The 25,005-nt window shown below is 36.8% G+C and overlaps 1 protein-coding gene across 1 annotated transcript in view; it reads left to right on the forward strand.

Moving 5' to 3' along the window:
• The window catches only part of LOC127951466 (collagen alpha-1(XI) chain-like), a 66,435-nt gene extending 47,405 nt beyond the window's left edge, over positions 1-19,030 (forward strand). The window contains exons 42-67 of the mRNA XM_052549342.1: positions 1,905-2,012; positions 2,619-2,726; positions 3,255-3,308; positions 3,847-3,900; positions 5,886-5,993; positions 7,665-7,718; positions 8,199-8,252; positions 8,332-8,385; positions 8,510-8,563; positions 9,656-9,763; positions 9,867-9,920; positions 10,363-10,416; positions 10,508-10,561; positions 12,399-12,452; positions 12,942-13,049; positions 13,266-13,319; positions 13,451-13,504; positions 14,545-14,652; positions 14,787-14,840; positions 15,211-15,246; positions 15,337-15,390; positions 15,536-15,785; positions 15,938-16,050; positions 16,162-16,230; positions 16,710-16,943; positions 17,332-19,030. Coding sequence (XP_052405302.1) covers positions 1,905-2,012; positions 2,619-2,726; positions 3,255-3,308; positions 3,847-3,900; positions 5,886-5,993; positions 7,665-7,718; positions 8,199-8,252; positions 8,332-8,385; positions 8,510-8,563; positions 9,656-9,763; positions 9,867-9,920; positions 10,363-10,416; positions 10,508-10,561; positions 12,399-12,452; positions 12,942-13,049; positions 13,266-13,319; positions 13,451-13,504; positions 14,545-14,652; positions 14,787-14,840; positions 15,211-15,246; positions 15,337-15,390; positions 15,536-15,785; positions 15,938-16,050; positions 16,162-16,230; positions 16,710-16,943; positions 17,332-17,478 — 2,253 coding nt within the window. The 3' untranslated portion in view covers positions 17,479-19,030. The remainder of the gene's footprint in view (positions 1-1,904; positions 2,013-2,618; positions 2,727-3,254; positions 3,309-3,846; positions 3,901-5,885; positions 5,994-7,664; positions 7,719-8,198; positions 8,253-8,331; positions 8,386-8,509; positions 8,564-9,655; positions 9,764-9,866; positions 9,921-10,362; positions 10,417-10,507; positions 10,562-12,398; positions 12,453-12,941; positions 13,050-13,265; positions 13,320-13,450; positions 13,505-14,544; positions 14,653-14,786; positions 14,841-15,210; positions 15,247-15,336; positions 15,391-15,535; positions 15,786-15,937; positions 16,051-16,161; positions 16,231-16,709; positions 16,944-17,331) is intronic.
• Positions 19,031-25,005: the final 5,975 nt, after the last annotated feature.

The raw sequence follows: 25,005 nt of genomic DNA on the forward strand, positions 1-25,005 counted from the left end.
ATCAGAAGGATTTTGAGTCAGTGGCCCACCCACGCTGATCAGCCATCTTATCTTTGCCTAAACAGACCTCCCGCAGGTGTCTGAATTGAGTCACCGGCAGCAGAGTACAACTCTTCTGAGAAGTTTCTAACAAAGAGTTGAGTCAGTGTGCCTCAGTGTGTTTGTGAGGTGGTATATCAGATGAGAAGTGAGTCAGGGCTGTCTGTTGTGTCAGTTTGACTGGTCATAGTCAGTGGCGATAGTTCACCGTTCATTGTGGAACTGAGCAGAAACGGTTCATGCTTCATTGTTTGTATCTGTAAAACCCATATATAAAAACCTTTTTGAAAATTATAATTAAGATGTGTGCACTGCCCTGCATGTAGTGCCAGTACGTTCTCAATACGATTCCCCAGACGTTGGCGAGTTGGGAGTGAGAATGTATTGGTGGTGCGGTGTGGTGTGTGCAGTGACTTTGACCTCTCCCTATGTATAGAAGCACTATCACTGCCGGCTAATGCAGGCGGATGTTGTTTTAGCATGTGTTTCTGTGGGTATGTGCATGCATGTGAAAGCAACCGGATGTCTTTAAGTAAACGGTGAATAAAGCCCTCGTTCTGAGAGCTCTCTTCAGTGCTTATCCTTCAGTGCTAATAGATGTGCTAATGGACTGTTTATGAAAAAGACTGGTTTTAAACCAGAGAACTCGCTCTCTCATAAACTTTTGTCTGTCAGTGAGACCCACTGATACACTCTAAAGATGAAATGTATTTAATGTGATACACAAATGTGCCTTAGTGTTGTTCAGTGCAGAAAAGGATCTGAATGGGAACATGTTCCTCAGAGCCAAAACAAACTACAGAATAACACGGTTCTCACAGAGACGGAGCACCTGGAAATATCAGTGACATTTGGAACTGTCATTTCCAGGCCTGGAAAAGTCGTGGAACTTCTTTTTTTTAATGGTTTTGTTTAGCTCGAAGCTATTTAAATAACTGTATACAGAGCCTTTCAAAAGTTTGGGATCAGTAAGATTTTTATGTGTTTTTCAAAGAAGTTTCTTATGCTCATCGAGGCTGTATTTATTGAATCAAAAATACAGATTTAGTTTTTTTTTGTTTTGGTGAAATATTATTGCAAATTTAAAATAACAGTTTTATACTTTAATATACTTTCAAATATTATTTATTCCTGTGAAGGAAAGCTGAATTTTCTGCATCGTTACTCCAGTCTTCACTGTCACATGATCCTTCAGAAATCATTCTAATAAAAAAAAAAAAAAAAAATGGGCCTATGGTAAAAAAAATTCAGGATTCTTTGATAAATAAAAAATGAAAAAGAACAGTGTTTATTCAAAATAGCATCATTCGACACTGGAGTAATGGCTGATAAAAATGCAATGCTGCATCACAGAAAAAAATTATATTTGAAAGAATGTTAAAAATATTAAAATAGGAAACCAATATTAGAAATTGCAATAACATTTCACAGTATCACTGTTTGTTCGTTTTTCTCTTTATTTTCGATCAGATAAATGCAGCCTTGATAGGCATAAAAGAGACTGCATTAAAAAAAAAACCATTACAAATCTTCCTGATCCCAAACTTTTGAATGGCATTTGTATTGTTTTATAAAGGTGTTTATGGCATTTAATAGAATTTAAATGCAATAAATATTTATATTTGAAAGCGTGTGTGTGTGTGTGTGTGTGTGTGTTGGATAGAAAGATCCAACAAAAGAACAATTGCTGTTGTGAGCAAATTATATTTGTTAGAAAATTGTTAATTTGTATATGCAAAAATATGTTTACATTTTTAGGTAAACCAAGACATTGTTTTTGCCTCAGAATGCTCTTTTTTGGTTAATAATCTCTCCTGGAATCCAGTTGTGTTCCTGTCAGGTTTAATGGGATGTGTGTGTCACAGGGGTCTCCAGGAGAGAGAGGAGCAGCTGGACCTGGAGGACCCATTGGTCTAACAGGACGCAATGGCCCTCAAGGACCCCCGGGACCTGCGGGAGAGAAGGGTGGTCCGGTGAGTGCGCATTGTTTGAATATAAAAAATGCCAGTGTTATCTTGTAAACTATCCAAAAGAACAAGAAATAATGTGAATTTGAGTAAACTGGGCTACTTTTTGTTGAGATGAATAGCAAAACATGGTCTAATTTACCCGAATTCACCCTAAAGAAAGTAAAATAGTGACTGAGCTTTTATCAGATGCCTGGATACATTAAGTGTTGCACCAATGTCTAGAGATTTCTGTGGGAAACAAAAGGGGTGAGAGGAAAAGAGTTATGGTTCATTAAAATTCATCTTTTCAATAAACACATCTAGCACAGATAGCTTAGCCAATTTAATGCAGCATCCAAACAGAAACTCAATTCAGTTCATTTAGACTTTTACAGCACACAGTTAAAGCTGAAATCAATTAGTTGACTGAAAGGTTCCATAATAATATTGAACATATTCCTCTCCACAGTGTATAAATGCTGTTAATTAATTGCAGTGGATCTGCCATTAGCTTTGTTTGCTCAGCCTGTCTGTATTTACCAGATTAAAGTATTCCTCATAGGATGTAACTGTTTCCTAATCAGCACTCTCAGACATGTGTGTAAACTGTTATGTCTTAACTTCACGCAGGGTGAGAAAGGACCTGCTGGTCCTGCCGGCCGGGATGGGATCCAAGGTCCAGTCGGACTCCCGGGCCCTGCCGGACCTCAGGGTCCACCTGGAGAGGATGGTGACAAGGTGCAGTACTTGAATTCTAAAGCATGACGTTTTAATTAACAGACATCATGCCCGTCTCACATCGGCACACCATTAGTGACAATTCAGACAAAGTTTTGACTTATCCATCACTATAACCAAACAAGACACAAAATCATTACTATAGTGAAATGTTGAAACCAGGGAAATCGAGGCACGTCAACCAAGTAAACAAACGTGCTTTGAGGCTAATGTATTCCAGAATCCATTATCGCCCTGTTAAATGTAGAATAGTGCTTTTTTAGATCCTTATCACGTCCCAAGCCACATTATTCTTTTCAGCTGTGGCGGCAATGGTGTTGGAGGGGCCAAGTAATCAATTAATTGCAAAAACATCCCAAGGTCTTGGTTTTACTGGTGAATTAAACTCTCTGGAGTAAAGTTTACTCTGCTGTTGATGCTGTAGTGACCTTGAGAACATTTTGATGACCAGGCAGCTAGGGAAAAGTTGTAAATAGCTTGAAGTTTCTTGATTTTAAAAACTATTTTTATTTATTTATTTTTTTCCAGGGAGAAGTTGGAGAACCAGGTCAAAAGGGAAGCAAGGGTGACAAAGGCGAACATGTAAGTTGAAGAGTATTGATAATAAACAGAACATTCAGAGAACATGTTAACTGGTAGCACTTTATAATAAGGTTGCATTAGTTGAATGCTTTGACATTCTTGTAAATCAGTCATATGCCACTGTTGCTACATTGTATATATAATATATTTGTAACAGTATTTATCCATATTTGTTATCGTTATTAAAAAATACAGCAGTTTATGGTAGTTCATGTTAGCCCAGGTCCATGAAATAATATTAACAGAAAAAAAAAATCTACTTTTGGTTTTATTAGCGCATTAGTAAATTCTAAAATGACCAAGATAACTAAAATTAATAAGTGATTTTTCATTGTTAGTCTATGTTAACTATTGAAACTTACTGAAAAGTGTTACCATTTATTTTATGTATAACTTTAATATTTAATATTTAATATTATTGATATTATATTATCACTTATGCCTATTTTTACACAAACGAATACTATTTTTGGCCCTTCAGATGTTCATTTGAGATCTAGCGTCTCTAAAGTTGTCCTGATTGTCTTTTTTTCGGTAGGGGCCTCCAGGTTCAGTGGGTCCTCAGGGTGTAATTGGAGCTCCAGGTCCTGCTGTGAGTATTTACAACCTTCGGTTTGAGCCGTATAGGATGAAACCCTCGTTTTTCCATTCATCCTGGAGTAGTTGTCACACAAATATATCATTTTTGCTTCTCACACATAAAAAGTATCTTCACTGCTCTAGCTTTCTTAGCCTAACTTCATTGTTTCTTTTTGCACAGGGTGTTGTGTATTAGTGGTTAGCGATCTGGGTTGTTAGTTAAAAGGATGTAGGTTTAAATCTTGCAAAGGGTGAGGCATCAACCTTGAAACAATGTATAAACGAACGTTTTATGTTTGCAAGGCATAAAAACACTTGCATGTGGCCAGATCCTTAGAAAATTATAACTACTGGCCTGGACAACTGGACAAAAGTTTCTTACATTGGGTCATCTCGATTGTTTGACCCTGGTCTTCACTGCTCCTCATTGCACTATAAGTTGCTTTGGATAAAAGTGTCTGTTAAAAGACTAACTACTCACATTTGCTCAGTTTTGCCTCTGTCAGGCAGCCTGCTGAGTTGATAAAGCAGCAGTGAGAGTAAGTAGTCAGGGCCAGGTGGCACACAGTTGAATATTTAAAGTTTATGACTCAAGCTGAACACTCCCAGCTGGGCCTCTCTGTTTCCTTGATACATTAGCTCTATAAAAGCTGATAATTACACCTATTCTGTGCAGTTATATGAAGAACATTCTTGGAAACTGTGTGGCTTTTCTACTGAATAGGATATTGCAAATTCGGAAGCGTGCGAGACGTTACATCTATTAGATTACATAATGATGTTAATGCTGATAAAAAATCTTAGTCACTTAAATATAAGCAATATTTGACGGATCCTTCTTTCTTTATATGCATACATCATTAGGATTATCAATCGATTATATAATGTAATCAAATTAGTTAAATGCAATGATGTGATTTCCACACAAATTAACGTATTTACTCACGTGAAACACAAAATTATACTGAAACATTCATTATGAAAACGCAACACAGCGACCATATTCCCATATTTGTGATAAGAATAATTTGCATTAAACCATTAGCTTTTAGGTATCCCTGTAGTTTTCCACTAAAAAAGAAATCTTGTTTTGAAAGCAAAGAAAAATTAAGACTACTTGCAAGGTAATTTTACTTTTGTGCTGTAAAATTATTTGATTTATTTATTTTTATTTTAGAAAATGATTTTAGAACATTTTAAGGCTGGAGTTTCCTTTTTTTTTTTGTCCTTCATTTAGTCAATGAAATTAACTAGACATGCATTTGCATCAGTAATTTCTAAGAAAGCCCTCATAATAATAATTCAAAAACATTATGGCAGTCAAGTTGTAGTTGAATAGACATTAAGTACATTGTGATCTGTTCTGTTATTTTTAAAGCATAAAAAGCATAATAAATTAATGTGTTAGACCAACATAATCGATAATTAGTAAATACACTCATTACTATATTGTATCTTTTCCATGATTTAATAATGCTTGTTAGCCATCATGGTGAAGCCTGTCCTGTAGGTCCATCAATACTACATTCCCTCATTATAAAACAAACACTCATCATATCCTGCAGTGACCTCCCATTCAGACATGTTTTCCTCACAGGAAGGGCTATAACCTCACATTTTTTTAATAACTTCATCTTCGTTCCGCATTTGTTTGAACTGTGCTGAACCCCTCTTTTCCCCTTCCACTGACCCTGTAGAGCAAGCAGCGTCAGAAATGAGGGCAGCACATTCTCGCCCTCAATAATTCCCCTGGGCGTTCCTCGGAATGGCACGTTTTTTCAAGCTTGACTTCTGATGTCTCAGGGGGTAGATCTCATTTCCATGCTTGTCTGCGCTATACACTTGGGTATGAAAGACATTCTGGGGTCAGCAAGTTGACTTTACATGTACAGAGAGTGTTGTAGTGCACTTCCCCACCTTCATGTTCAGAGTTTGTATCAGCTTCAAATGTTAATCATCAGTGTTTTATCATTTATCTGACTGTTTTTTCTTGTGTAGGGAAGTGACGGAGAGCCCGGACCCAGAGGTCAGCAGGGTATGTTTGGACAGAAGGGAGATGAGGGGGCCCGTGGTTTCCCAGGTCTTCCCGGTCCCGTCGGACTGCAGGTACAGTTATCATCTTTACACCAATCTAAACACACCTGTTATGGATCTGCTGCAAGCCGGTTATTTAATTTACACAAAGCTCCACTATTAAATATCATAAAGGCAGGATACTTGAGCAAGGAAAGCAATAGCCACTTTTAAAATCTGGATTCAATTATGTTGCTCTAAACTTGGCAGATAGATTCCGTCACTTTCAGTTTACTTGGCGTTTTCCAGGTAAATTGTAATTTTTTTACCAATAGCGCCACCAATTGGATTTGCAAAAATAATAATTGCTTTTCAAATGGATTTTTTGAAAGCGTCCTGCCTTCCATTGGTCGGACAAACAGAGTCACAATCCAACTTCCCAAGTTTAGTCCATTGGTTGAGCCATTTTTGCAAACCAAATATTTTGGAAACCACTTTTCTGAGAAACAACTGCCAATCAAAAGTTTGAGGAGTCCATAAAAATAGTAAGCATTGTTAAGTTTTTAAACATTGATAATAATCAGAAATGTTTCTTGAGCACCAGATCAGCATATTAGAATGATTTCTAAATTTACATTTTTAAATTTAATAGTATTCCACGACATTGTTGTTTTTACTGTGATTTACTGTGATTTGTTTGAGTCTAATAAATACAGTCTTGGTGAAAACCAATAAAAAAGTCTTACTGACCACAAATTGGTACTGTAGATGTCTCTGCATATTAAGAAATTATTATAACATCAAAAAATGACACCCTTCACCTCCATGGGAATAATGAGGGGTGATTTGCAAATGGAAACAGATATTCCAAAGTCACTCAGAGCAATTGACTGGTGATCAAAGGTAATAGTGATTCATCCCAACTGTGCTAATTGTTTTTTCATCTCACCGATCTACCACGATAGTGATTTTTGATCCGAAGAAATTAACCATCTTAATTTGTTTTCTCTCAAGTTTTAAATAACTTGCTAAAGAAGAATAATTTGACTTTATTATTAGAATGGAGACTTTTCATTAGCTCTTCGAAACACACTGTGAATATAACGTATAAGCTGTTTTGGCAGTTGGGGAAATGGTTCCCCTTAAAATGTCTGTGAAATATCACTTCTGTCCTTTTATAGTAACACAACATTTATCACAACAATAAGCAGTAAGATATGCATTAGCGGGTACCAAAGAGCATGTCTGCTAAATACAATGACCCAGAATAGTCTCGTAATTACAGATGCTGGCTATGAACAATGGAGAGACGTCTGTTGGTATTGTTTGGTGATAATGATCTGAATACCATTCAAACCTCTTTAGTCAAGCACAATTATATTGCAAAATGAATTGCTTGCCAAGCTTTGCCTCTTTTTGTGTTTTCATATTTTCAAAGTGACACTGGGTGTGACACATTCGCAGGGACCCAAATGCAAATGCGTTAATTGCCATGAGGTTCCTTCTACTGCTAATTATCAAAAATTGTTATTTGATTAATAGTGTTTACCCGATGGCGCAGAGCTGTCAATGTATAATATTAATATTTAACACTGTGAGACTGATTGTTATTCTAAATTGTCACGTTGTTCATGAGGTAAGAGGAAACATTAACGTATCCTCTATTTTTAATAACGGTTTTAGCATTTTGGAAATTGTAATAGGTCAACTCTTATGTAAACTGGAGTTGTGCCTGATTAATATGTAAAACTTGTTTTCCTCTAGGGTTTGCCAGGACCTCCAGGTGAGAAAGGAGAGAATGGAGACGTTGGTCCAATGGTGAGTTTGTAGTATCTTAGTATCTATATTTTTGTCGTAATTAGTCTCAACTATGTACTAAAAATGAAAAATGTACTTTAAAAAATAAAATTACAACAGAAGTTTGCGAATGCACTGTATATCTTTATTTTAAGATAAGGTGCAGTTGCTTGTTAAATAATGTTCTTGTGGAATATAGTCATTTAATTCACTCGTGTTCAAGGTATTTGTGCAAATTCACCACATTGACCAACAAAAAAACCCCACTTGGTTTGAAAATGACGACTTCTGCTTCACGCATTGTCACAGTATAATTGACATTCTACAGTCAGCCTTCTTTTTTTGCCTGTGATTTTGGAGAAATTTGACTAATGTGACCACACCTTCACATTATTAGCGCTAATGCCACTGATTCACAAACAAAAGACATGCAGATTCCATTGAATCTCCCAGAGTTTAGTATCTTAATTGTTTGATAAGTTGTTGTTTTTTTTCTTACAGGGTCCACCTGGTCCTCCTGGTCCCAGAGGTCCTCAAGGTCCTAGCGGAGCAGATGTGAGTTTAACTGTGCCATATTTGCATAGAAACTCCATCAGAAAGATTTGAATCAGCAGTATTGTTATTTGATTGACAGGGTGCTCCTGGCCCTCCCGGAGGTATCGGCGCTATGGGTGGAAATGGTGAAAAGGTGGGTACTTCCTGAATAAATCTCTCATAAATGTACACAAATATGTATTGTAGTTATTAAGATGAATGTGAATAGATGTTTCGGTGTAATCAAGACTAGGTAAAACTTCTTCTCTTCCCCTCAGGGTGAGACCGGTGAGGCAGGTAATCCAGGACCACCAGGAGAGCCTGGTTCAGGAGTAAGTATTTGTTTGTGTTTAAGAGTTGTTGAGTCTGATTTGGTGAGTGTTTACCAGATGTGTCTGGCCTGCGTGTAATTGAGGCTTAATCTATTGACATTCAAGGAGCATAACTACACAAATCCTTGTTTTTAATTTAGAACACATAAAGCGAATGACCTCTAAAGGGATAGTTCACCCAAAAATTTAAATGTTGTCATTAATTACTGTTCTTAACCCGTAAGACCTTCGTTCATCTTCAGAACACAAATTACGATATTTTTGATGAAATCCAAGAGCTTTTTGACCCTGCATAGACAGCAACGGAACTACCACATTCAAGGCCCAGAAAGGTAGTAAGAATATCAATAAAATAGTCCATGAGACATCAGTGTACAAACATAATTTTATTATGCTACAAGAAAACTTTTTTGTGCACAAAGAAAAACAAAACTTCTCTTCCGTATCATTCTCCACTTTGCATTCACAAGAGTAGCAGGTGAAGGCTGCTACAGTCTGTTTTACCACTGGTTTAGAACGGCAATGTGAATATTTTCCTCTCTCTCATATATGATGAGGTGAACATCACTTGCATTCCAGATGGTTGCTGCCATCATCATCCTTTTTCACCCAGGGACATTATTTCAACCACTGCCTGCTGCACAAACCTGTTTATGTGATATCAGCATCTTACATGCTGATGTTTGTTTGTTGAGACTAAAGAAGATAGTAGCTTTCTGCTTGCATTAGTTAACATTCAACGTTAGTTTTGACAATCTTTTTTTCAGCTTATGATGTTGCACTCGTTGCACTGATATGAACTTCAGTTTAAGTCTACTTTTTTTAAAGTCAAAATGCGGTTTACTTTGTTGGCTACTTCAATTTAAATACAGAAATCCAATTCAGTTGTGAATGATGCAACCATCCAAAATGGCCTAGCAACCACTAAGCAATAACTAACCATTATAATGTCTTTTTAGCCAACATATTTACAGTTAATCTAAATTTTTGGCTTGAGAACAACAAAGCATCAGCTTTGAATTAATTTTGTTTAGCACAATCATCATAGATGGACGAAAGCAGGATGTTGATAGTTGTTGTGTCCTTCCATAGGGACCCAAAGGTGAGCTTGGAGAGAAAGGGGAAGCTGGCCCTCCTGGAGCTGCAGGACCCGCTGGTGCAAGAGGACCCCCTGGAGATGATGGTCCCAAAGGAAACCCAGTAAGTCACCACCAGTGACATCCCAGAAGGCTCCCTTCAGCTATTCCGCTGAAACAATACTACATGATGACTGAACTGATCCATCATTTCTTTTGTAATTTAGGGTCCTATTGGCTTCCCTGGAGATCCAGGTCCTCCTGGTGAGCCCGGAGCTGGAGTAAGTTCACTATGGAGACATTCAAATACAAGTTAATTTGCTTTGCGTCAGTAAAATAACTATTTCTGTGGGGAACAAATGTATTTTAAAATGCTGGAGGCAGTAGAGCGAGGGGGAAAAAGTATGAAACACATTTCCAAAGCACTTCATATATAAACATTTCATAGAACGCCATTTAATGCGCCCAGGTTTCCACTCAAACAACCTTTTTTTGCACACAATGTTCAGCATATATTACAGGCTTTTCATTGTTTAAAGAAAAACATTGCGTAAGGTGTAGAAGATCAGTCAAATAAGTAATCAGCAAGTTGTCAAAATAGTCGTTAGTTACAGGCTTAATGTCCAGCGTATTAAACAAATGTTGTGAGGAAACTATAATATGATGCTTGATGGAAATGAAATATTATGGCAATGTTGTGATGTAATGTCCTGTCTCACACAGGGACTGGATGGCCTTCCCGGAGACAAGGGAGATGATGGAGAGGCCGGTCAGCCTGTGAGTGATGGTTGACTTTCATTGAAAATCATATTTTATGTTAAAAACATAATGAAACTTGCTAGTAATGCATTGGATTTTTGCACCACAGGGCCCACCTGGTCCATCTGGTGAAGCTGGTCCTCCAGGACCCCCTGGAAAGCGAGTGAGTACTTTACCAGACATTGTTCATTTGGTTCAGTGTTGGATAAGATACTTTAAAAGTGTTAAAGGTTTCCAAGTTAGATGCTATACATAATTTTAAAACAATTTAACTACAGACAAGTAGTTAGTTACATTGCAAGTTACAAATAAAAAGTAGCTTACTGGTTTTAAGCTACTTAAAGGGACACTTTCTTATAGTTATTTGTATTTGTTTAGATTACATAAAAACTACAAAATATGCTTTTCAATTTAAATGGCTCTTTAACAAGTCTCTGCTCAAATATTATAAATATTATAACAAGTAGTATACATTGTAGTAAACTAACTAATTATTCCAACAGCTCAGACTTATAATTAGATATGTGAACATACCCACTGTGAGTACCAAATGTTTGGTGTGTAACACTTTTCATTCTTTATATTTACTTGTTTGCATTACCCGTTTTGTTCCTTTGTTCCTATATAATCTGCTGAGACACACATTTCCAAAAAGGTTTATGAGCTTCCCTTGTAACTTCCTGCTCAAAGTAGCCTATATTTTATGGGTCACATTTATATATTGTTATACCAACAATAACTCTTTAAAAACAGAGCACAGTCAGGATTTTACTGGGTCTTCCCACAGTAAATTGTACCCAAGTGAGAAAAGAGTGCATGCTTTGCTTGGGAAAAGGCAATCCTGTGAAATCTCAGCATAACATAAAACCTGTTTGTAAAAAAAAAATCAGTTTGCATTGCTTAAGAGCAGCTGAGCTGAGGCTGACATTTAGACAGTCCTATTATAGAACATTGACCAAAGTGGGTTGAATGACAGCACTGTGACGGCAGTGTGATAGCCGAAAGGAAATGAAGTTGTCATTGTCAGCTCTGTTGCCATCCTCAAGACTTTTTGATTACACTTTTAGCTCGAACACATCTTCTGATGTATTTACCGCAGTAAACTTTTAATTTTCAGTCGCTGACTCATAACTTCAGAGAGAATTTCATTTCAGCTGCTTTCTAAAAGTGAGTTTTATTGCCGTATACATGTCAGGAACGGAATTAAGTCGGTTTTCAATATGTGAACAAGTCAGGCTTTTAGTCTGAAAAATTGAATTTTCTCGTATCAGCAGAGCTGTTAGTAGCAATAAAAAGGCATTACGGGGCTTTCCATTTTCACCCAACTTTAAGTGGATCTGTGCATGAAGCTGATTCATTCGGCAGACCTCAGCCTTCTGTGTGTCTTCAATCTAATGTGCACACCCATATTGATCACAGACTTCTGAGAAACATATTTCAACTTGTGTAGTGTTCATTCACACACTGAGAAAACAATAGCATCAAGTCTTTCACAAATTACTATTAGTCTGAATCATCATATTATAGGAGTTTAACAAATGTGTGGACAGTAATGCTAAGTATCTGGATGCCTGCCCGAGCCATTAGCCATTGCTATCGCTAAAACCTTAACTTCAAAAATAATTATCTTAATCGTTGTTTTGTTCCTTTTCATTTAAAAATATCTAAACATCTTTAAGAATCAATATAGCGTATGAAAATAAATCTGGTTTCTGAGAATCTACAATCATGTTATTGCATTAGGAAATGGTAGTGCATTAACAATAACAGAACCTCTGAGTCATAGACGTCATAAATGATCATAAGAGGTATAAAAGTGTTTATATGTGGTTTCCGGAGTATGTTTTGGTTTCTGTGAGATATCGCGAACAAAAATGATGCGTCATGGTGATAGAAAAGAAAGCCATGGTACATTTGGATGCAGTACTTTTTTGATTGTTGATGACTTTTTCTAAATATCTGCTGTAGAAGGTTTTGAGTTTTATTTTTCTCTCTTCAAGGGTCCTGCCGGCCCAGCTGGTACAGAAGGCAGACAAGGCGAGAAGGGCGCAAAGGTAAGCTAGTTTCCGTTATTTAAGCTTAGCACCTGAAGAACCAATCAACATGATTGTCATTTGTTTTGCAGCGTAAATCGTTTGTCCTTCTCAAAGCTTGATTTGTTATCTGTCCATGCTTTTGTGTGTTGAATCCAATCTCTCACAACACTTAGTGGTCCAGACTTTTAAAATCCTCATTGAAAGATCTGAGCATGAGAAAGCCTAATTGGATGCCTCAACAAGTTAAGCTTATACTACAGCTTCTATCAGAGGAAGTGACAGGAAATCTGTATTTTCCCTGTGAAGGCTTTTGTTCAAAATGATTTGTTGATCCAGTTCATCTTATCACATTCACATAGACATAATAGTTCTTTTAGGACACTTGCATTGAAAAGGTCAGTTTAATGACCAAAAACATAAGATATATATACATAGAATGTTCTTTACAAATATTTTTCAAATCAATTTTTTTTTTTACTTTTTTTAAAATTTACTTTCATCACATAGGGTGAGGCCGGTGCCGAAGGACCAGCGGGCAAAACTGGGCCTGTGGGCCCCCAGGGGCCTCCTGGAAAGTCTGGAGCTGAAGGCTTGCGTGGCATCCCGGGGCCTGTGGTATGCATTTGGAAACTCTGATATAGTTCAAATTGCTGCCTAATTATATTAACTGAGCAGAATAGTAGACAAGAATCTCTTCATTTCAATAATTAAGCTTTTCGAGTTGAATCGCTCTCCTTGTCTAGTCAGGAGATTTGACTATATGTGCCGTGCATAAATCTTTGCTATTATAGTATGTATTAATGGGCTTCTGGTTTCTGTCTGCTCTCTCAGGGTGAGCAGGGACTTCCTGGAGCTGCTGGCCAAGACGGTCCTCCTGGACCATTGGTAAGAAGATACAATGAGGCACCATTATGTTGTTCATTCAGACTAATGAATGTCACTTGTATATTTCTTTTTTTTTTTTTTTTTTTTTTGCATGAAGATAACTGTGACATTTATGTGTCTTGACAATCTAGGGTCCTCCTGGTCTTCCTGGCTTGAAAGGAGACCCTGGTACTAAGGGTGAGAAGGTATGTTTCAACTAGTATTTAACTAGTACTTTTTTTGCAAAGCACAAAAATAAAGACGGCAAATGGAACACATCAGTAAATAATTTTAGTAATATAATGTTTGTGTGTACATTTTACCAGATCAGCATATTAAAATAGTTTACTGAAGGATCATATGACACTACAATGTGTGAAGAAAATTCAGCTTTGCGATCACAAAAATAAAATACATTTTAAAATATATTCAAATAGAGTTCTTTTCCATTTAAATTGCAGCAAAATTCTACCTTTGTGTGAGCTTAATACATTTGTTAAACATAAATTGCGTATACTGTATATGTCATAAACGTCTCCATGGAGGTTCTACATTTTAAATATTACTTTCTTAAATCTATCTATGTATATGTACAATTAAGCTGAGTTGAAAGTTTACGATGTGTGAGCAACAGGCCTCCCTGGCATCTCTATTTCACATAATGACAAGGTATAAACAAGCTCTTAGTGCAGTAGATTAAATACAGTGTCCGACAATAATTAAACTATTACTCTGCCTGTGATACATAATCAATGCAGTATACATCTGTAAATCTGTTTTATGAGAGGAGACCTGCTGAGATGTGAAGTATAATATTATTTGGAGAGGCAAGTACAGTAGCTGTGGCTGTAAATATCAGGCATTGAATAGAAACGAAAGCACTTGAGCACCTCTCAGATTCGGTGCCTTGAATAAATATGCACACTGTGGACTGTGGTAGCAGAAGATCCAGAACAATCATTTGTATTTAGTGCATGGTAAAATAAATGGTTTGCCATTTCAGCCTTAAAATTGAGATTTGCATTGGTTCTTTTACTGAATAATGCATTCCATTGTTCCACTGAACATTTTGGCAATACAATTTCATAGTCATATGTTTCAAATAACCCAAGATTCTGGGTTAAATACTTACGCTCTATCAAAAGCATCCGTGGAATGCAATTTATCAGGAAAGTGTGACTCTATAGGCATATACACTGTTATTAAAACCTGTGACTTAGTAATAAAGTTCCCTTCACTCGTCTAGGGTCATCCAGGTCTGATTGGTCTGATCGGTCCTCCCGGTGAGCCAGGAGAGAAGGGTGACCGAGGACTGCAAGGACCTCAGGGATTTGGTGGAGGCAAGGGTGATGCTGTGAGTGATGTGTGCTCTTTACATGCACCTGAGTCAGTTCAGAGTCTGGCTGTGCTTTTGTCTGCTCCTCATAAATGCTGTTATTTAAGTTTTGGATTTGCCCTGAAAATTATGAATTGTTTTGTTGACTGCAGGGTGTTGTTGGTCCTCCTGGTCCCCTCGGTCCCCCAGGTCCTCCTGGTATTCCTGTAAGCAGTTTTTTTCTTACTCTATTTTCTGGTCAAACTTTTTTTGTTCTGAAAAGACATTTATATTCTCCACAGCTATTAGGAATATTCTTCAATATGTTATCATCTTTTGGCAAACCTGAAGATGCTTGTCCACTCTTGCTATTTATTCCACTGAATTTTAATTTTTAATTTCATGATTGTTTTCTCTTTTTTTAATTATATGAATGTTTTTACATTCATTAAAAGAAAAGTGCATGATTTCATTAATGCAGATTCCAGGAATCTCATTCTGGTCGTGACAGTTGAGTTAATGCATTGTGCGTGTAAACATTACATTTAACCTCAATAACATTTGCTTAATTGACTTCCTCTTTGTCTCTATCTTCAGGGAACACAAGGACAGAAAGGATCTAAAGGATCAACTGTAAGTGCTGAACCTCTCCATTGCACATGATTATTGAGGAGGTGAATTATTTGTTCCAGTTTAAATTAAGCGTGTTTTCTGTTTCCCCAGGGTCCAGCTGGCCAGAAGGGAGACCCTGGCCTGATAGGACCACCAGGTCCTCCTGTAAGAAATCTATTATATTGCGTGAAAATAAATTGGATTGTATTGAAAGCTGTGCTGAAAATCAAATTGGACTGAAAGTCACCAATGGAATTGAAGCCGACCCTATAGAATTGTCATTGACTTCTTTTTGATTTTCTATCACTAGGGCCCAGCTGGTGACATCATCCAGCCCCTCCCCATCCAGACAAATAAAAAATCCCGGAGGTCACCTGACATGCAGGATGACGAAGCAGCGGGAATGATGGATTATGGTATGGAGGGAATGGAGGATGTGTTTGGATCCCTCAACACCCTCAAGCAGGACATTGAACGCATGAAGTTCCCACTGGGAACCCAGGATAACCCAGCCAGAACCTGTAAAGACCTGCAGCTCAGTCAACCAGACTTCCCTGATGGTGAGAAAAAGTTACTTTAGCATAAATTAGGCAGTTAATGTCTGAGGTAAACAAGAGTTAATAATCAAAGATAAAAACAGATCTGGAGAGTTACTTCTCTATGTATCTGGGGCAAAAAAAGAGAATTTTAACAACCATGTTTTTGACTGCAGGACATTACTGGATCGATCCAAATATGGGATGCATGGGAGATTCCTTCAAAGTGTACTGTAACTTCACTGCAGGAGGAGAAACTTGCATTTACCCCGATAAAAAATCCTCAGGGGTGAGAGGAACTCATCTCTGCTAAATCGCATGCTTGGTAGTAATATAAATCCAAAATAAAGAACTGTATTATCTTAGGGAATTATTTGATCCCAGTTTCCATTTGTTCCAGGTTAGAATATCAAACTGGCCAAAGGAGTCCCCGGGATCTTGGTTCAGTGAATTTAAGCGTGGAAAAATTGTAAGTGTCCATCATAGCTCAGCAATTAGGTCATGAATGTCTTTATTGCTTGAAGAGTGACAGTAGTTTAGGGCTGGTGGGGAAAAATGGTTCTTATTCAGAAGTTTTTTGGCGGGGGAAAAAGGAAATGGATTATTTTCATGAAATTGGGTTCTTAAATGTCAGCATTTTTCTGCCAGTGCAACCTGAATGGAAACTTCCCAAGTGCTTCAGTTAGCAAATAAATTGGTCTGAGTTTTTTAAAGAATAAAATCAGTTTTGTGTTCATGTTGTCAGTTTCAATCGCTTACTAAACCAGTCTTAGTATTTTTATGTACGGACTAATTATTAAAAGGTTATTTCTCAAAAGTGGTACTAATAAAATCAAGAAACGAGAACCATTCACATCCTAACGATTTCCATCCATGCAATACTTTGAAACGTTTTTGAAAGATCTTCTTTAGGCCAGATGTTTGACCCATCTGTTCCCTGTGTCTCAGTTGTCTTATGTGGATGTTGAGGAGAGCTCAATAACCTCAGTCCAGATGACGTTCCTCAAGTTGCTCAGCTCTTCTGCCCGGCAGAACTTCACATACATATGCCATCAGTCTGTGGCCTGGTATGACGCCAAGGCTGACAACTATGACAAGGCGCTGCGCTTCCTGGGCTCTAATGATGAGGAAATGTCGTATGATAACAACCCCTTCATCAAGGCTCTTTCAGATGGCTGCTCGGTGAGAGTGCTGTTGATCAGTCTTCTGGTTATACTGTATATTAGGGATGCTCCAATTGGTAGATATTAAAATTCTGTACTATTTTTTTTTATTATTATTATTATTTTTAGTTTTTAGGTTTTTTTTTTTTTTGGTTTGAATAATTTTAGTACTCATTTTGAGTAAGCTGCCAAGTTTTATGTTATTCATCTAATATTTATATTTTATTCTATTTTGGTTTTATTTCTATTAATGTAACTTTTTGGTAATAGCTGTCGTTAACAGGAACAAGTCTGTGAAAAACTGTGAAACATCAGTGATCTTGGACTCTTGCCACTTGCCACAGAACGAATAGTTGCAGAATTCTGCTTCAACAGTTTCTAACACATTTCATCTCCTTCTCTTTCAGCTAAAGCAGGGATATTCTAAGTCTGTGATGGAAATTAATACTCCTCGCATCGACCAGGTGCCTATCATCGATGTCATGTTGAATGACTTTGGGGAATCCAGTCAAAGGTTTGGCTTTGAGGTAGGCCCCGTCTGCTTCCTCGGCTAAAGGACACCCCCTCTTACCTTTATGGCAAAGGTCAAGGAGTGTGGCCAGCCAAGAGACCCCCTGCCTGCCCCCTCCTTGCGCCATAAACACACACACCAGCACCCGCACTGTGTAATCAGAAATGGAATATTCATCGAACGACTGAAACCTGCAATTGGAATAAACCAGAAAGAGGACACGAACTACCTGGTGGACAATGGCGCACTTTCAGGAGAAGGAGGAGGACCCATTCCTTTACCATTTGACCACTCTAGAGCCTGTAGGAGCCTTTTCCAAACTGTTTTTTTTTCCCACTTGAACTCTTAAGCCTTTATCCCAGCACCATTTACTCCTGATCCCAGTCCTTCCCCAAGCCCCAATCCAATGAATTCCCAATCCCTTTCCCGCCTGTTTTCCCTGTATCCATTACAGATCCTCCTCCAGGTGCTGCTCAGAGCAAGACAACCACAGTGGTGTGCTCTTGTTGTAAACACCCAAACACTTAAGGTGCTATTGAAAGTGCATTTTTTTGGTAAAACTGTAATTATTATTTTGTACAATACTGTTCTTTAATGATTGCCTTTAAACCTTGCATGTGCATCAAAATTGATTTGATGAAATATTGATAACTATCAAGAGTGTTTTCTCTATAATCTTGTTGTTGTTGTTGTTGTTTTCATGTTTGGAAACCAACAGTGCAACAGATTTCTTCACAAGATGTCAACCAATCAAGTGTCCCTGCCAACTATAAAATAAAACAAGCATTTCAAACCATCCAAATTTGTAATTATAAAGTATCCGTTTTGTAAATATTGACCAATTTAAGCACTTGAAGTTTCTTTTTTTTTCAGTAATATATGGGCATGTCTAACGTAGTGAAGGGTTATTGGTCTTCCACTAGTCTTCCACTAGTAGCAATGATGCTGTGCTAATCAGTGACTCTACAATGCTAAAGAAACTTGATGAAAAGTAACTTGATGTCAGATTGAATTTTTTGACACTATACCTCAATCTCTTAAAGTACGTATCCGATTCAAAGATGTTTAACCCTGTACATACAGAGCCTTGGTTAGAAAATCAAGTTTATATATTTGAGGCAGGGAGTTTTAAAATAAAATAAGACTATTTGTTAAACTTTTGTTTGGTTCTTTTGTGAATTTTATAATTAACCCTTATACATCTAAAGCAAAAACAACTATTTTGAGGTGCTTTTCATCGATATTACAGATTCTGGACAGTATTGTATTAAAATTGATAATTGTTTACTGTTTGTATGAATCACATCTGTGTGATTCCTCAGTCACACTTTTTTCTGTGCTGTATGAGCAAAAGCTTGTTGCATTTTTTTTTTATTTCTCTTCATATTTAAAGTTTCTGTGCTGAAATGTGTTCAGGTTTTGTGGTTCTGTAATGCTCAAGCTTTTTCTTTTCTTATGCTTCCATTGTTTTTACGGTTCTGTCTGTGTCCCTGAAAACCCTTCAAATATATGGCAATAGACTCAGAACTTACACGTCTGTGTAACATACTTATAATTTATGTAAAACTTGGAATAAATGATCGATTACATCTCAAGTAGATAATCTACTCTGTTTCAGTTTTGCCCGAACTAACAAAGATTTATCATTTCAGTTCAAATCCACTCACTCAATCAATCATACCATTTAAGCCATAATGTCACTGGATGTAAAGCATGTTTGGTTTTTGAAGCATGTCTTGTTGATCTTCTACTAAATCTTTTAGTTTAGTGCTCTCAGAATGATGCTGAAATCTAGAATAGGGATTTGCAGTTTTATTGATAGCTGACATTTCCATGATGCTATAGGTGAACAGCTCATGCAGAAGTGATTATTCAGCTGCTGGTGCAGAAACTCACCTGATGAGCAACACACAGCTATTAGCACCTGCATGTGTAGTGCCTTGGATGTTAACAGCCATGCATTTAGCGACCCTGTACTAATGGTCTGAGGTAGGAAATTACTTTTTGGGATAAAAATATTAGTGCACAAAGCATGAAGTAGAGCTCATAAAGGGGTAAGGAAACAATTTGATTCTAAAGAGGTTTTTTTGTTGTTCTCTGTTTAGACAATTAAAATTATTCTCAAATACGTTTCAGGCCTTCCTAATCTCCCATTGGTCAGACAAACCGATAGTCCCTCCCCCAAATCAGTGCCATGCTGATCAAAAGTGTTTACATTTGTTGTGCAAACTGACCCACAAATGACATTTTAACATCAACAGAATCACACGCTTTACCATTACTTTAGCAAATTTAGAATATGAATGTGGCAAACCTGGACATTTCAGGGAATTTTAAAATGGTGGTTTTCAGTCATTGAGATATAATGTTACATGACTTCTGTACCCAAATTAAACATAACTAATAATTCCAACTGGTACATAAAAATGGAGATTCTCCCCAGTAATCTCCATTATTTATTTATTTTAGTTTTTAAAAAGCTATGCAGTGTATGAATGACTGAAAAAAACATGACGGCTTACATATGAAAACAACTACCTATATTCCTGAAGTGGGGTCAGTGCTTTCATAATAGTATTCATCAATCAGGGTCAGTACAGTAAAATGTGAACAGCTACTCTGAATTTAATCTGTACTTCTGGAATAACAGTTATTGAATTACAGAGGTACATTCAAGGACCCGTCGTTGCATAGCCTTCACTGTAGTTCTTCTCTTTTGTGCCGTTTGATGGATGATTTATGGTCTAATTGAATTTGAATAGCTTGAGGTCATCCTTCTGTCAAAAAAAAAACAATAACAAAAAACTGATTTGCAAAGAGCAATGTGATTCTACAGTGCTAAATACAGTATTACCTGTACAAATAATCATATCAATAATGACTAAATCTTGAAGCATACTAATTACAAATAAAACACTTACAGTTTGAAATAAGTTAAAGGGTAATAGGAGGAGGAATGTTAGCAAGACTGAGCATTGTACGTCTGTTAAAATTGAATGTAAGGCTAACAGACCAGATATAGCTCAATAGTGACTTGCATTAAAATGTATTCAGAAGAACATTAGCATATTATTACAGAAGCTGCCAAAGATCATCAGCTAAGACTGAAATTGCTCATCAGAAAGATCAGAAGAGAGAGTTCACCCAAGAATTTAAATGAGATTTTCTCTCAAATGGACCCTTTACACTCTATCTACAATCTCAAATAGGAGTGTCAATGGTCCATTTGAGAGATAGGTGGCTGTAATGCACTTATAAGTCTGCAATCCACTGTAAAGCAAGAAGAAGAAGAAGATGATGCCTTATGCACAGACTGAAGAAGAAGACGCAAACACGCTCAGGACAATTCAGACATTGCAGTGGTATCAGAGGTAAAAAAAAAAAAAAAAAAAAAAAGCGATTTGCTTGTTTGTGATTCTTCTTGGGTTTCATAATTTTCATTAACAACTTTTGTCTTTGTGATTCGTATATACAAGTATTTTTTTTTTTTTTTTAGTTAGCCACCACAAAACAGTATAACTCTTGATAACAAGGACAGATCATTGCTCATATAAAAAGAAAAAGAAAAAAAAGAAAACATCATCAGTGTAAGCTGAGCAGACCTAGCTCTCAGAATGCTTATGTTTAACACAAAAAGATGTCACATCAAATAATCCTGACATCTACTTGTGAATGATTGCCTTCAAATACCTTTTGTTGCATTATTCATTCATTCAAAACTTCAAAGGTACTTGATCACTTTATAAAAGTGATTGTCATGTCCTCAAATATTCAACTTTCAGAAGTCTTTCTCCTTGAGCCAGTGAGATAAATCTATTTTAGGCATATGTGCCTAACATACTGAGTAGAACCATAATACCTTCATCACAGTAATAATGAATTTGCTGAAAGTTAAAACAGTGTGCTTAATATATAGATATATTTTTTTTATGAAAGAAATAAGCTAAATCTGTATTGAATAATATATTCACAGCTAAAGGTTCTGCGACCCTTTTAGTCTTGACTATATTCACAATCTCTTTAGGTGCATGGTTATTCCAGCAAATGGAGAAAAATAACTGTCTTTATGTGCAAGTGATGGGAATCAACACTGATTTATTGAGTAATGAAACACCACTACTGTCTGATGCTCAGAGACAACATTCACATTTTTTCATTCTACAGTGTCTTCTCTTGAAAAGAATTCTGTTAGCAGAGCAAAAAACAAAAAAAGACAAAGTAATGTAAATAATATTTGTAATAATTTTTCAGGATTTTTTATTAAGAGAGTTCAAAGAGTTCATGTCATATTATAAATGTTTTTTTTTTACTTTTACTTTAAATCAATTTACTGCATTCCTGCTAAATAAAAATATGAATAAAAAATATATATATACTGACCCAAAATTTTGAACGGACAATTGTTTAATGTAATTTTTAAATGATGCACTTATTAGTGCATTATCATGCCACAGACAACCAAAACGAATATATGAATACATAATTCAAAAACGATAACAGAGTGAGAAAAAGATCTAGGGAAGGACAGATTTGACGAAGGAGAAACGAGTAAATGATGAGCAACTACACATGACAAAAATGTTTATTTGTCCGCTGTGAGTCACAGCTCTTATCCAGATCCAGAACTTGTTTAATCATCATAACATTTTCTATTTAGTCACGGCTGATATATTTTACAGTTAGCTCATTTCACAGGACACAAATTTCTGACAGAGGCTTAAATCTTGTTTATGTTTATCATGCTCATTAATTCTTTAAAAAAAAAAAAAAAAAAAGATTTTGTATTCTTTCTTGCAATGCTTTCTTGGGTGTTGACAGGTTCAACAATACCACATGGATTAAGTTAAATACAGCGTACCACATACAAAGCTCTATTGGGAGAGCACAGAGATATTAATATGATAATGAAAATGGATTTATAGCCCAATGTTCCATGAGCAGAAAGTCCATTATCTTTGGCTTCCCTGCCGCCTCCATGTTTGATGTGCCTAAGTGTCCAAAATAAATCAGCAAAGCTTATTTGCCTTTATTGAGACAGCTCCTGAGTAATGACTGGTGAGCCGCTCCAGCTCATGAATAACATCTCTTCGTAAATGTTCTGTGTATGTGTGTTTGTGTGCCTGTGTGTGTATGTCTGGCGTCCCACTCCTGTTGGGAACACCTTTCATTCAGAGCTCTAGCTGGCAGCATCGGTGGCCAGATGCCAGACACAAACGTGCCCAGAGTTAATGTGTTAGCGTGATTCAGGCATCGCACATTGCAGCCTGCTGGGTCAGTGTCTCTGTGTATGGCAGCCTCTTTCGCCCTGTTTTTCTCACTCTTTTATTCACAATCTCTTTTGATTCAAAACTGTTGTGTGCTTTTCTGAAGCTACTACAACATGAAGCATAATCAAAGGCACCCAGGCCATTAGTGATGACCTGCTGAGGGAATGTCCTAATGTCCTGCACTCGCACCTGTGCAACCTCAGCACTGCTTCTGGAATCAAACAGGTGTCAGAGAAGAGATCTTTTATTCAGTGCACTGTGAAACACCATCAGACTTTTATATTACACAATATTGGGATGAAAGTCTTTTTCTTAAAAAGAAAACATTCCCTGAAGACTCAGACCGAAGACTGAACAACTTAAATAAAGACCTTAGACTGAAAACTCACTTAAGGAGTCATATAAATACAAAGTATACTTCGGGTTTTACATATACGCCAGGGTATGCGCACAGTGCGTGTGACATACTGTAATTTTCATCATTAGCATAAAATGTGCATAGGCAGATTTTTCAATGCATGCTCAGCTTGCTTAAGTGATGTATGGTTTCCACCACAGGATAAAAAAAAATAAAATAATCAAATTTGGATAAAATAATATAAAATCAGAACATTTCTTGCAATTCTCGCAATTTCTCAAAAGTTTGTCTCACAATTCTGGATTTTCTTCTTCTCTGAATTATGAGGGGAAAAGGCGATCTCACAATTTTGTGTGTTTTTGTTGTGTGTGTGTGTGTGCGTGTGTGCGCGTGTGTGCGCGTGTGTGCGTGTGTTTTATTTCCACCATGGTTTCTTCGAACGATTCTGACTTTTCTTCCCCAAATACATCTTAAATATTAATATTTTTCACATTGATTCACTTCTGAAGGCCTTTATTAAAAAGAAAGAAAATCATACAACCTAGGATGGCTTTAGGTAAGTAAATCCCATTTTGGGGGGAACTATCTCTTTAATATCTTGCATTTCTGAGTTATGAATCATCTGAGTTATCACACAGTTCTGACTTTTTTCTCATAATTGCAAGAGAATGTCAAAAATATGAGATATAAACTCAGTATTGTGAGAGAAAAAAAGACAGAAAAAAAAACTGAGAAGACGGCATAACAACAAATGACTTGAGACAACAACAACAATAGACACCCTCTTGACTTGTGCTTGTGTGAGAGGGTTAAGAGATTGTTCAAATCTAGTTTAAATGAGTAGAAAGACAAATAACACATTGGCAAAGAATGAAACTTTTTACTGTGCCCGTGTCGAGCACCTGTGGATTTTCACACGTTGAGAAGAAAGCTGCTTTGAAACTGATTTATGTGTGAGCTTCCAAGTGCTTTCTAGGACAAGTGACTTCAAGTCAAGTCAAACCCAATCAAAATTTTATTGTCATTTATTCCACATATACAGTACATACATACAGCGAATTGAAATTGCACTACTCTCAGACCCTTGGTGCATACAGATAACACTAACAGTAGAACATTAAATACAGATAAAATATAAAGTACAGCTATATAAATATACAAATAGGTTGTGTAACCGTAACTTTCTATGATGAGGCTTATTTAACAATAATGACTGGCTGTCTGTAAATTTATTTGTAGTTCACATTTCATCCTTTCTTCTATCCAAATGTTGAAAATCTGCCTATATGTACAGTATATGCATAGAATAACGAGAAAGATAACTTCTTATTAGGGCAAGGTTATTGATTTCTCTCTCTCTCTCTCTCTCTCTATACTCGTTGACATATGTTGGCTTGCGGTCTGAAGACAGTCTCTGAGATGTCTGTCTGCAGCTGCTTTGAGCTTTGATACATAGCTAGATTGATGTGTGCTCGGGGGTGGGCACCTCCTGGAAAGACCAAGGTGACTCCTGCAGCTTCTGCAATAAAGGAAAGCAGATTTTTAAAGTATACTTAGTATATACAAGAATTACCATTTAAAGGGACTTTTATTATTGTACACTCACCTAAAGGATTATTAGGAACACCTGTTCAATTTCTCATTAATGTAATTATCTAATCAGCCAATCACATGGCAGTTTCTTTAATGCATTTAGGGGCGTGGTCCTGGTCAAGACAATCTCCTGAACTCCAAACTGAATGTCAGAATGGGAAAGAAAGGTGATTTAGCAAATTTGAGCGTGGCATGTTTGTTGGTGCCAGACGGGCCGGTCTGAGTATTTCACAGTCTGCTCAGTTATTGGGATTTTCACGCACAACCATTTCTAGGGTTTACAAAGAAAACATCCAGTATGTGGCAGTCATGTGGGCGAAAATGCCTTGTTGATGCTAGAGGTCAGAGGAGA

Source organism: Carassius gibelio, chromosome B2, assembly GCF_023724105.1.
Source record: "Carassius gibelio isolate Cgi1373 ecotype wild population from Czech Republic chromosome B2, carGib1.2-hapl.c, whole genome shotgun sequence".
Taxonomy (NCBI): Eukaryota; Metazoa; Chordata; class Actinopteri; order Cypriniformes; family Cyprinidae; genus Carassius; species Carassius gibelio.